The sequence below is a fragment of the Falco punctatus genome (assembly GCF_963210335.1).
Source record: "Falco punctatus genome assembly, chromosome: 13".
Lineage (NCBI taxonomy): Eukaryota > Metazoa > Chordata > Aves > Falconiformes > Falconidae > Falco > Falco punctatus.
In genome coordinates, this window is record NC_137593.1 from 17078016 (window position 1) to 17092046 (window position 14031).

The 14031-nt window shown below is 37.4% G+C and overlaps 1 protein-coding gene across 1 annotated transcript in view; it reads left to right on the forward strand.

Annotated features, from left to right (window-relative positions):
• Positions 1–14031, forward strand: part of SLC9A9 (solute carrier family 9 member A9) — a 218697-nt gene that overhangs the window by 58011 nt on the left and 146655 nt on the right. Inside the window, exon 6 of the mRNA XM_080410492.1 lies at positions 1134–1239. Within this exon, the coding sequence (XP_080266618.1) occupies positions 1134–1239 (106 nt within the window). The remainder of the gene's footprint in view (positions 1–1133; positions 1240–14031) is intronic.

The window sequence follows — 14031 nt, forward strand, 5'->3', positions numbered from 1 at the left end:
ATGTAAAACTATATAATTTTAATTTCTGAAATGTCAGGTGTTAACATGGCATCCCAGAGGCACTCCTAATCTTTGGGATTCCTGGGCTGTGAGGATTGAGTCAATTGCACAATTATGTACTAGAATGAGCACCAGTGAAGCAGTAAGTTACCATGTGATTTTTAACCATACAAATAATTGGGTCCTTTACATTAAGTTTTGTTTGAAAAGAGAAAGCTCTGTTTCGTCCATGCAGAGAGAGAATAATAATATCAACATAGAACACAGGTAGCCTTCTGTGCTTGGAGATTATGAAGTGCTAGGTATATCTTGGGAAGGACTGTAATCCCCTGCTTACAGGTAGGGAAACTGAGGCATGAAACAACTACAGCATCCTTTAATATCTACAGGACTTAATTACCTGAATACGAGCCAAGTGTCTAAATGCCCTCGAGCGTGTGTGTCTAAATGATTTGCCTAAGTTCAATTTAAATTCAACACACAATATTTTTTTACTATTGCACTGGTAAGCTAAAAATCAAACATAGCATGTAACTCAGGGAGAAGGAAGGGACTTAATGATATGCTGAAGGAACCTTAAAATGGATCAAAAGTATCAGATATCCAGATCTGGATGAGAGCATTTCATGACTACAGATAGGCTACACTTGAGGTGAGAGAGGCTGCGCTGCTGGTGGGACAGGGTATAGGGTTACTATGCATGTTCCTCAGTGAGCATATGTAATGGGTAAGCATTACATCATTATATCCTTCTGAAAACAGGTAAACCGGTACTCTCATCGCACACAAAGCATATGGCAAAACCCAAGTCTTTTCAGCACCCTTATTTCTTCTTGGTCACAAGACCACAGTCCTTTATGCACAGTAAAGTATGCTGTGAGATTTTCATTTATGCATGATTCTCTGTGTGAGGGGGAAAGTTTCTTCCTAATTCAGCTGAAGGACCAAAACTCAAAGACTTGCTGGATTTAAGGATCTTCTATACTTCAGCTGATCCCTTTTAACTTACTGTTATCCACTCAGGCAATAAACAGGACTGTACTTCTCAAACCCATATTCTAATACTGCTTTACATCTTGAACCACCAGAGGAATATGAAAATAACAGCCTTACTTTGCTTTGCCTCCATACAGTGACAGTCCTTGCTATTTTCCATGAACTGCATGTGGATACAGATTTGTACACACTCCTGTTTGGAGAGAGTGTCCTAAACGATGCTGTGGCTATCGTGCTGACATGGTAAGTACGCCCACCTCCGTTTGTTACTTGGTGAGATAATTACAAGATTTAATTCCTGGTATAATTCTCACTGATACAGTTTTGAAGATTTCATTGCAGACATGCAATTCAGGAGTTGTTTTTTGTTTGTTAAACACCAGAATTCCAATATTGTTAATGGTAACCATGTATCCAGAATGCAATTTTAGTTCATTTTTTTCAACCTAGAAAGCAGTACAGTAAAATATGTAAATTTAATTTAATAGGATTTATTCTCCTATCTAAAGATATCTTGAAGAAATAATGCTGAATGAGCACCTAGAACATAGGGCAACTATAAAATTGCAGATAGGTTCCTTTTAATGTTTTGTGTTCTATTATTTTCCAAGATTAAAACCACAAAGTGGTACACAGTAGTTCAGTTTATCTACTTCTGCCTATTGAATCTGACAGAACTTCAGCTGATAATATTATCTTAAATTTATATATAGCTTTTTTATTCTCAGGAATCCTCAAACAGATCACAAATGATGGGCCAAAATCACACAAGTATGTTCTGTCCTAAAAACACAGATGCTAAGTACATGATTAACAGGATATCAAGTTAACTCCACTCTGCATGTATTACAGGCTTCCGGGAGCTTTTCTAGAAATACAAATAATCCTTTCAGATAATCTTAAAAGTACTCTGCAAAATGAAATTCAGTTTTCCTGGATGCTTGAAGATGCTTCACAGTAAGCCTCAATTCAGTGCCACTTTTTCTCCTTAAAATACAGTTACTCAAACTAGGTTTTATCCTACCCTTCAGAAAAACAGACTGTTACAGAGTTTACATCATTGAAAAATAAGCTTTATATTTTGTCTGAAAGTCCATGGAGAAACTTATAATAACTAAACTGGGGGGGGGGGGGGGAACCAACAACAACAACAAAAAAAATTGTTTCACAATACAAAAAAAATAGTATTCCTATTTAATTTGACATTTTCCAATTATCAGTGTAGTTACATTCACCTACACTAAACTCCTTACATTGTTCTTAGAGCAAGAGTAGTATTTTCAAACGCTGTCAAGTGTCTGAGCACAGCATTTAATGAATAGATACAGCACAGCTGTCACATTCAGTGACTGTGGTTGGAATGTGTCACTTAGGAAAGCATTTAGTACATCAGATAATAAAATGTGCAAAAGGAAAACTAAGGAAAGAATAGAAACCTCAGTAGAGAGAACAGATAGGAAAGCATTAAAGCAGCTGTTAGAACTGGAAAGAAGCATGTAGGTGACAAAAAGTCTGAGATTTTTTTCTCTCTCACTTGTCTTTGTTTAATAAAGGCCTAGACATTTATAGCTCATTAAGACTCTCTTCAGCTGTTAGTGCAAGGTTCCTGTAGACTGTGGAACAGTTAGGCTACAAGCAGCTCAAGGAAACTCAGAATATTTCAAGTGTCTCTAGTTTTCAATCACTGTAATGTCAAAGCATGTGGATCTCTCCAAAGGTACAACTCAACTGCAAAGCAAATCTAGAAAGAAAAATGCTATCAGATAGTACGTGACTTACAAGTGCCTAACTTCTACTCTTCCTAGTATTCAAGGTTATGACCCTCAGCCTGCATACAGATACAGAAATCTATAGAAAAGGTGCCTGATGCAAATGTTGGCTATCTCCTTCACGTGTTCTCTTCACTAGACATGGGACATTGCAACTCTTCTTTGTTATAGAATCTCTTGTCACTGGAAAACTGGTAGTATTTTTCTGTATATGCAGTGTGACTGACACTTTTTTTTTTCTATTATATTTAGTCATATGTAGAGACTGAAGGGAATAGGTGGCATAATCAGTTCTACATTTCATTCATTTCTGGCTTAAATAATCAGCTTCTTCACAAATACATTTCTGCAACCTAACATGACCTTCCTTCCTGTAGCCTTTTAAGTAAAGATATACCTGTTAATAATGTCAGCTTCAGTGCATTAACACCCCACTGAAACAGCCTGAGTTTAAATGAAGAATATTATTTTTCTGTCACTGCAAAAGAACGGCTAGTTTTTTTCTCTGTAACACATACCACTTTTCAGGATGGTGCAAACACAGCATGTTCGTAATTACAGTAATAGAGGACTATTTTAGAAGGTGTGAGAATAATGTTTACCAATCTGGAAAAGCATTAATAAGTAATTTTGTACGCTACGTAATAGTAAACAGAAAACAGAGTAAGGGAATACACAGTGTAACAGCATAACCAAGTTAACATCTGCAGGAGTGACTCGCTGGGGGAAAGGGAGGAAGATGAAAGAGGGAAGGCTCTTACGGCTGGCTGTGGCCATTTGGCAAGGTGAAGGTAGCATGGCTGGCTGCCAGCAAGGCTTTATATTGATAGCTCTCTTTTCCTTCAGCTTCTCCCTCCAACCTCCGTTTTTCCTGTGCTGGTGTTTAGTTTAAGGACAGCAGCAGGACCGGCTACCCCTACATTTTTCATATGGATTTAGTAAGTCACACGAGCTGTGTGTGTTACAGATGCTGCGGCCAGCTGCTCAGAAAATACCGGTCAAGCACACAAGTTCTCCAGGCCAAATTAGCAACTCTCCTATAGGCCATCTTGCCATACCAAACACCTGGGTGTTTGTGGTAATTGCAAGATTTCATTTATACTGTGCTATTTTAAGATAATCCTGGCAGAAGGGATCACTGTGAATCACATTGACAGCAGTGGCTGCAGAAAGGCTGACAAGCTGCTGTGCACCTGGGAGAGCTCATCTATACAGGGGCCACTATAAGCAAGGGTATTGGGGGTGTAACAAGGGGTTTCTCCTATATAAGTAACTTGCAGAGTTGCTTACGGCTTCTCATTTTTAGCTTAAAAGCCTCCTTTTAATAAAAAGTCTATGAGAATTCTCATAGAAAAGGAACATTTTGGAAGAAAATGAGGATTTAAATATTCAAAATGAGTAATTTTTGATCCTGTTTTATATCAAGGTATCAAGATATTTTAAAAAAAACCAACAGAGCCCTACAAGACAATACATATTACATGACTACACACATCACATGACTACACACATCACATCTGCTTTTATCCAGAAAAACCTATATGACTAATTGTGCCACAAATATTTCCTGTATGCTTTGTTTTCCAGGAAATTGACTTGGCACCTGTGTCTTTTTTGGCACACTTTTGGCACTTACTCGGCACGCTTTCAGTGTCTTTTTACAGCTTAACTGTTATCTGTAGAACTATTTTATATATGCTAAATTAAAACAAATAAAACATAGGTAGGAAAAGTAAGATATTTGATCTTCTGAGTGTGTTTAAATATGCTTATATTCTTCACAATTAGAGATTGTTTCATTATTTAGAATTTAAATTTAGACACCAAGTTATGGCAAACTCTTACGAAAAGATCTTCTCAATCAAATTTTTATTACAATTTTTAAGAAAAAAAATTATTCTCAGTTCTTCAGATACATTGTACTTCATCACCAAGGAGTTTACCTGAGTGTATTCTGTGGCTTTCAGAATGAAAGAATATAATTTAAGATGATGTTTCTTGCATAGCTGTATCATAATATATACTGCATAAAATTATTTCTTTTGCTTTCTTGGGGGTTGGTCTATGATGTAGTGAATGTTTCCATAAAAGATTCCAGATGGTAGCTTTTTTTACTCCATGTTTGTATCCTCTAACTTCTGGGTTTTCAACTTCAGCGTTTTTGCAAAGGTATTAACAACAAAATCTAGCTTACAAATGTTCCAGCACACATAAAGCTGTTCTTGTAGCTATAAATTTAACCTTCTGCCAGCCAGTTCTCTGAACATCATAAAGCAGCAGTTTGTTCAGCTTCAGATACGCACAGGCATTCATGCTATAGGATGCAGCATTGAAGGTGATCTATTTTCATTCACAGATTTTGGACCCAGGAATGTTTATCGTTGCTTAGGTTTATAAGTAGTACTTTACAGACAAGACAATACAATGACCTGTCTGTGTACTTAAGCACTTACCAGATGCGAACCACATTCTAAAGATCAAAACTGAGAAACATCTCAGTAACTTCAGTTGGAGTTATGCGTTAAGAAGACTGTAGAATCTGGCTGAAAATTAATAACTTATGGATAGTCCTGAGCAAAGATGTTTAACCTCTTATTTCACTTTCATTCCTTTTTCATTGTTCTGTCTTCATACAATATATTACTTGTTGAAGAAAACATCCGCATATATTTTGAATGCATACACTATAGGTTTGGATTTAACCTCTTATTTCACTTTCATTCCTTTTTCATTGTTCTGTCTTCATACAATATATTACTTGTTGAAGAAAACATCCGCATATATTTTGAATGCATACACTATAGGTTTGGAATTGGTCTGCCAAGAGGTTTTGCCCATTTGCAGAGAAATTTAATGAACAAAGTGTGGAAGAAGTTGTAGAAAAAAAATTGAATAGCTTGAGATGTAACTGAAAAGTAGCTGAACAGGTCATTAGCATTGAGAGAGTATATTTAGCAGAGCTATTTAATCTTTCTCATGCTGAGTGCAGGATGTAGAAAGCAGTAATGAATACGTGTTCCCTGCTAACAAATTACCTAAGAGAACATTACACAAGAAAGGTTTCCATTGTAGCAAATATCAGAAATGTTTGTATTGTCATTATGTGAAAAACATGACTATTTCTCTGCTGGCTCTGTACCATTGCTCAGTGGGCCTGATGAGTTTCATCCCCTTCCTCGAAGAAGCGAGAGCGTGGAAGCCACATGGGCATCAGGAACATCACCATATGGCACTGTCTTTCACAAGCAGTCAAAAAAAGTGAGTGGCAGCCAGGGGACACAGGATATGTGACGCTGTGACATGTGGCAAGGAATGGATTTACTAGCTCTGTTATATGCAATCAAGAACAGTTTGATACATGAATGAAGTGAAAATACTGGAGACAAAAATTGTGGTTGAGGATCACACAGCAGTGAAGGCAGAGAACACAGAAACTAGCTGACGTATGAAATTAAGACCTCCCATGTCAAAATGCTGACTGCCCTGGAAGGCTTAGAAGTGTAGATATTTCTGGACAGAAAGGAAAGTAATACTGCAAGCATAGTTCTCTTGTGAAGTTTGGCTTGCCATTATAAAGTACCTTAAATGGTATGTAAAGGAAGAGATGATAACCTTTGAGATTCAGAAAAAGGAGAAGAGGAAAGTAAAAAAAAATAAACCTGGACTGTTTTGAAATGGATATCCTGCCTCTTTTGTAAAGTATCTATTGGTTGTATACATTCCACAAAGTTCATTCATGCCTATTAGTAAGAATTAGTCAGGCTGTAAAGCTCCCTTTGCAAAAGTCTGGGACCAGCCCTGAAAGCCTAAATTCATAGAGCTAGATAAGAACTGGAGGTAACAGATCCTGTTGTTGTATGACCCCTTGCTGATAAGAACAGTATTTGTTGGTGAGGTGCGTATTTCTGCTGATGCTCACAGGTGCAATAATGTGTCAGGAATTCAGTGATCCTATGATGGCCAGATAAGATGTTCTGGAATAAATAGGTAACATTCCTTTTTTTTCCAAAAAAAAATCTGTGCTGGTAGAAGGGTACTGCAACCCCCTTCTACATAATAAGCTTCTATGATTGGTTCAAAGATTTACCAAGCAGTTTACCCTGATAAAGAAATTCAATTTTCCAAAGTTCCTGGAGAATATTTTTTCTCTAATAATACATATATTTCAAGACACCATATCTGTGCTTGATAAATTAACTGTCCATAAAATCCAGACGCCTTTTTAATAGTTTAAAAGGCTTGAAATGTATGATAAATAGTTTGGATATTGCCCATTTCATCTTGTTTTTGTCTTTCCCTCTTCAGCATAAACAGCTTATCTGCTACAGTAGGATAAAGGAGGAACTCTAATTATTCAATGTGTTTGTGATACCAGGGCATAGTTTTGAGGGGAAAATGGGCAGGACAAATTGATAAAGGCGATGGTCAGCTTTGCTATACCCAGTGAAGAAATCTCTTGTAAAAGTAGTTTCACAGCTCCTTTTAAATATTTCCAGGATGGACATGTACCAACACATGTCATACCATAACTCTTCACTGCTCAAAAAAGACTTTCATTCTAGTCTAGTAGTACCTTACACAAGTTAATATCATGCTCCAACCATTCTTACTTGGTAGAAATTCTCCTGGAGGCTTATATGGGGCTTTCTAAAATAACACAGCAAAGGGAACTGAGACAAATTTATTGAAAAACAATATCCATTTCCAGAGGAAATAACTCAGAAGCCAGATTTCAGCGCAGTTTGTGCTGAACAGGCTCTAAGGTTGACATTTCTCAGGCAGTGATCTCTATAACTGTCCTAGGAAGTCAAGAGAATTCCTTCTGTCACACTGGTGATTCTTACTGATAGGTCCAGTCATGATATTACTAATTTTAGTTCTGTTTAGATCTCTTCAAAATATAAGAAGCTCTTTTGATCAAATGGACCTCAAAGAGAAAATTAATAAGAACCTTTAAATCCTTCTGGTTTAAATTATTTGTTCACCTGTATTTTTATTACTTCTGTGGTTTTAATTCTGTTATTATGTCATTGAACTTGAAGGTAGTTTACTCAGGAGGAAAATGTAATCAGAGACTGAAGAAACAGATGTTTGACAAACACCAAATATAGATACAAACATTCAGTCTGTTTCACTTGGTCTTTGGCCTGGTGAAGTAACTATCCCTTATCCTGCAAATGTTACTTTCCTACTTTTCCCAATTTCTAATTCAGATTCCTAGTGTATTTTATATTAAAAACAGCAGTTCTATAAAGGACATGAAAAGATACTGTAACTATGTTGCTGAATAATGAAGCTGGGAGCTAGGATGTGCAGGAAATAATACTGGCTTTGAAAGCTGTGATGAGTGTCTCCTTAATGCATATCTCAGTGGATCTGAGGCTCACTTTATGATTATTTTAAGCTTTCTTCTTTTGTCATGGACTGTCTCTAATTTGGATCCTTTGCCCTTCCGTTTTTGGAGCATTATTCTGTACAGGTTTTATCACACTTTGATCCCTAAGCCCATTGAATAACAAAAGTTGCAGAGGAAAGACAGCCGAATGTTCTCACATCATGTTTTTCCCTTAAACCGCAGCTACAGTCAGAAAGTGGCCTTAAAAGTGACATCATGAACTTCCATATGTACTATCTCAAAACCTTTTGTATCGTGTAATCAATTAGGAAACAAAGATTTCTCTATCAGCCAATACTTTGTTTCAGTTTTCTCCTCATCTGTAGGTAATTGGGAGTTAATTCAGTCTAAGAACATCACGAAGTCTGCCAGCCTGTATCCCACACCTCCTGCTGAGATCTGTTAAGCATTGTTAGCAAATAGCAAAAAATATGATTGCTTCAGTATTGTGTCACCACATATTAAAAAAGAATGTTTATTTCTCTATTTACCTTTTATTTTTAACCATTTTTTTAAACCATGTATTGATGCAATTCCTTGTGTCTTTTACCATAATATTTCTGCCACTGGAGTGAAAGAGAAACTCATTTAAGTTCCATTTCTAGCATGTATCTGAGTGCAGACAAGATGTTATTCACACGTTCTAGGCATATTAGTGCATAAGTAATAGTGTAAAAAACCACTTGTATTCATAAGTGGGCCCTTATGCACACGCAGTTAATAGCTTTAGTATACCTACACATAAAACTCTTCAGCCTAGGTACTTTATTTTCAGAAGTGTATAAGCCTCATTCCTTGCCAATTACTGTACAAAGTGTGCACAGGGACACGTTTCTAGCCAAGGAAGAAAGAAAAGAGGGAAACAGAAGCACCTGTGACATCAGACATGACAAAAAGGTAAAAAGGATTAACACATACAACATTTTCCTGCTTAAAGAAAATAGGTGGCATATAGATTTCTAAGAGTGGGAAGAAATGGTGAAAGGAGATGAAACAGAACGTAGGAAATTGAACTGGTGAAAGCAACAAATAGAGATTGTGAAGGTATGGCTAGAAAAAAGAAGAAAGGGTGAGAAAAGATGTTGAGAAACAAATAAAAGGCATACTGTCTAAATACAGATCATGACAGTGATACATAAACCTGTAGCTACCTAGGACGCTTTAGAGGGGGAAAAAAGCTTTTTTAATCATAGGGATACAGAGGAAAACTTGATTATTTTTCTCTGGTGCAATTCTGCAGTTTTATGTTGCTTTGTTAGGAATATCTATGTTTGAAATCCTTAGAGTAGCACATCAAAATGTGCTCCTGAACTGTAATGAAACTGTGAAAAGTATAGGAATTAGGACAGCCAGTTCTAAAGAGTGATGCACTGCGATCAGGTAATGAATCTGAGCTCAGAAAAGGAATGAGATTCTGCCAGAAACACAGGGTTGCCCCCAGACCCTTTCTTTGTAGCTGCCGTTACGTAAATTAATTTGGCAGAACTGGAGGAACTGAGGCTTCTGTGAGCTCAGTTTGAGCAGTGGCAGGCTTAGATGGGTGATTGCCTTTGCAAAGCCTGACCTAGAACATGCAAATCAAAGTAAGACCTAAAATAGGCATAGGAAGAGTTTCTCCATGGTACTGACTTGCAAGACTTTGAATCCTTGACAAAAAATTAGGGAATTCAGTGTCTGTGAGCTACAGATCTGGACAAATGACTAACTGAATCTCTGGAGTCAGCCATTGCCTTATTCCAGATAAATACTATCTGTGATTTTATTCTCACAAAGAATCATGAGGCGGGATGACTGTAACACCATGGAGGGAAATAAAATCGAATTACTTGAAAACCTGAAGGAAAGCAAAATGCTGGATGGAAGCTCAGCCCAAACAGTTAACTTACTGGTTCCCCTTAGCCAAGATGAATTTGGCTACTATTCCCAATATTGTTAGCAAGGATTATGTACCAAGCAGCCATTTAACCAGTCAGAGTAACCTGCAAATTTATAGAGCAAGGAGTTAATTGTGCAACAAGTGAGTGACTGATTTTAAAGGTGGATGAGGAATCCTTTTCATGTATTATTTCTATAATAATGAAATTATGGTTTTCCATCTGCTCTTTTTACCTTTGAGGAAGGGTTTAGTCCCAGCTTATTTTGTTGATGATAATTAAAGTTTCACATCACTGACCATCTGGAACAGGAGATGTGAGCACTGGGAAACTAACCAAACTTGCTATTAGCAGGAACTTTAAAAGAGCTTCTTTCCCAAAACAGAGAAAATCCCACATAAAATGATGGTGTTCTTGCTTAATAAAGCTTTCTTTCTTTTTCCTCCATGAACCTTACTGTAACAGACCAGTGTTGCATTTAAATCAAGGGGGAAAATGCTATGGAATTTCTGTAATGCTTGTTATAGCTGGAATTTCAGTATGAAAATGGAGACTTAGAACAGAATGTTTTCAGAAGGTAATTCTCATCAATAAGGGTTTTTTTTCACTTTTTAATATTTCATATCCCTTTTTCCAATATCAGCTCCACATTAAAATTCTACTTGGCTTCTAGTTAATACATGCTAAAGGTCTTTCTAGCTATGTTACTGTATTGGGTCTTGACCAAGGGGATATTCCATACCAGATGACATCTGCTCAGTAACAAAAGCCAAGAGAAAGCAGGAGTGAGGGCATTTGTTATTATGACATTTGTCTTCCAGAGCAACCGCTACATGTGCTGAAGCCCCACTTCCCAGGAAGTAGCTGGACATCACCTACTGATGGGAAGTAGAGAATAACAACTTTTGTTTTTCTTAGCTTTCACGCCCAGCTTTTGCTTTATTAAACTGCCTTTATCTTAACCCACAAGTTTTTTTCCCATCTTATTTTCTCTACCCTGCACTGGTCCTGCCAAGGAGGGGAGTGATAGAGCAGTTTGGTGGGCACCTGGTGTCCAGCCATGGTCAGCCCACCACAGTTATCTAATTGGCTCTGTTTTGTTTATGCAATTTATTTGCATAGGCAGCCCTCAGTTACAGTCTGCTAAGCTAGAATAAATTTCAGTGAGTACTGTTATGGAGATTGCCCTCAGGGATGTATGAAAATGTAGCTTAGCTCAAATCATCTGGGAATGTCTGTACTTGTCATACCCAATCAAATCAGACTAGCTGCAGGTATTTCTGTCCACTTATACACAAACAAACTCATAACATTTAAAAATTCGAAATGCAAGCTCAGAATTAAGAATGCTGCTTGCAGTGCTTGCAAATCACATCTAAGAGGCAATTATTTAGCTACATTTTCCATACAAATGACCAAATTGGCATCAAAGCTTCCTCATTTCAAAGATCTTTATTGGAAACTCTTCAGAACTGAAGTACACCCTGGTACGCGTCAGCTTGGGTTTTGAGCTCTTCCAGATGTTTTTTCTTATCCAAATAACCTTCCTCTAGTGAATAAGACAGATTTTCTGAGAGCAAGATAATTACATACAGAATCTAATTCTACTTACAGAGACAACTCCCTTTTAGTTTAAAATGAATGTATTGATGCTAGTTCCCTTGGAGTGTTCCAAAAGAAAACTCATTTCATCCTCTCTGGGTGAGATACCGTACGTAAGAGCCAGTCTGATACTTGCAGTAGATCAACATATTTTTCAAGTCTTCTTGGCAGGGAAGACAGGAGTATGCATCAGAAAGGTGAGGGAGAGATTGCTATTTCATTTCACCAATACCTACCTATCCACCATTCAAATCCTTCCCAGAAATGCACTAGTGAAGAGTGCAGCTATCTCAAAGAGACAGAGGTTTTGTTACAACAGGATAAACTCCCATCTAAATTATCTTATTCTTTGGAGATCAGGTTGTGATTACAAGAAAGAAGAACCTGTTCACACTGTGGGAGCATGGACTATGTATTTCCAGTGGCTACCCAGGAGCACTAGAAAAGACCAAAATCTCTAGCGATCCCTCTGTGAATCCTCCAGAAGCTATGGGCTATTTATATAGTTTAATTCTAATTTCATTGTTCTGACCTGCTCTAAGTCCTGGATTTTTTTGTGATTGGTTGTGGGTTTTTTTCTTTAACAGCAATGTCAGGTAAACTGGTTCCCACTGCAAGCCTTGATCTTTTAAGACTCAAATCCTTAATCTACTGAGTCTGGTAGAGTGAACTGACATGACTCTACATGAAATTCTTTTGCATGTACACATGTGTACATACATACTTCTGTGTGGATGGGGAATCATCTATAGAGCACATCAAAATAATGCAAAGGTTATAAAGTACTCAAAAGTTACATAATGCCCCAAGATTTTCATGTCTTATGGAAGAGGAGCTGAGAGGCACCTTCTGTAAACATTTTAATCAAACATAATTTTTAGTTTTATTTTTTCATACCCAGAAATCTCCCTCTCTCCATAGCCAAGACGTTAGTTCAGTATGCATGTTTCACCTTTTGGATTAGGAACTTTAATTTTCAGAATGTACTTTGGTCACTTGAGCAAAGAGAATAATTGATAACAGTAGCATGCAGCTGCTTTCCTTGAGTGCTGGGCACAGCAGGAGGAGAGACTGCATTTGAGAGCTACTTAAATGGTGAGACTCAGCAATTTTCTATTCTTAGAATAAATTCCAATGATTATAGAGGTCTGCTCTCTCATTGTTTCCACCTGCTTTTGTTTTGGTGTCAATCCTGTTCCTTCTCTCTCCTTTACCTTTTCAATAGACAAGGCTCACCATCTCTATCTCGCTCTGCCCATTCCCCTGAACTGCATGACCTACTCCACCACTTCTGCTGCAGTCATCAGTCCTTTGCTCTCCTATCTGAGATGGAAAGAAATTATTTCTAAAGATAAGCTAGGACTAAACTCTTAACCCAATCTCCTCCATTCCCTAAAGCCAAGAGATACCCTGTATTTATTTCTGATACACACACCTCTTTGTTATCCTGCTTCTTACATTGTGACAAACAGAGGAGATGATGAGGACAAGAGAGAGAGATGCTGCTGGTCAGTTCTTAAGGCTGGTGAAACAGTAGATGGTAGAGTTTGGGGAGCAGCAATTACAGAAAAATAGTATATTGAAGTTTAGATGGCACACGCTTTATACAAATGAAATCTTAGAAAATTTTTAGGTAATGAATTTTATCAGATCTCAGCTGAGATTTGTCAACTAAACATTTCAGAAACCTTAAAACTTTGCTCCATTTTGGCACATTTTCACAAGGGTGAAAGAAGCATGAGTAACAGATGGGTGATTTCCTCTTTCCTCCCCTTAGAAGTGACTTGTCTGAATTTCAAAGCGGTACAGTGAGAAAGCTTTGTAATTATGTGGTTGTAAGGTTTCTGTCCAAGATAAGCACAAATGTATTCTCTCTATATTGTTCTGCAAAATGGCTAGATTTTAAAACAAAGAAAAAGTCTTCATGAAAAGTGCAAATGCAACATGGGAACGTAATCTAAATGGTGTCATTGTGGCAAGTTCACGAACCATGAAAAAACAACAGCCAAATAAAACAAGAGCTTTGCCTGGCATGCTGCAGGTGTGAGCTAGGCTGAAAGACGGGAGAGACTCAGGCAGCAGTTGTGCAAATGGCCCTGAGAGAGGGCAGCGCGGCAAAGCCTGGTCATTTCTGCTGTGTTTAGGGAAATGGGATTTATGAATATTTCCTGTAAAGACCATTGTACCAAAGAAAAAAAGCCAGTCTTGTTATCAGTTTTCTCTTAATATGTTTGGTACTTTGATGTTCCCTAAATAATTGCTAATTATAATAATCTACATATTCTGAGTGTAATATGCATATGTGTAGGTTATGTGGATTCATAATGACATTTCAGTACGTTTCTGGGGAGACCTAATGACATTACAATTTGGATTTTGGAAAAGAAGATTTAAA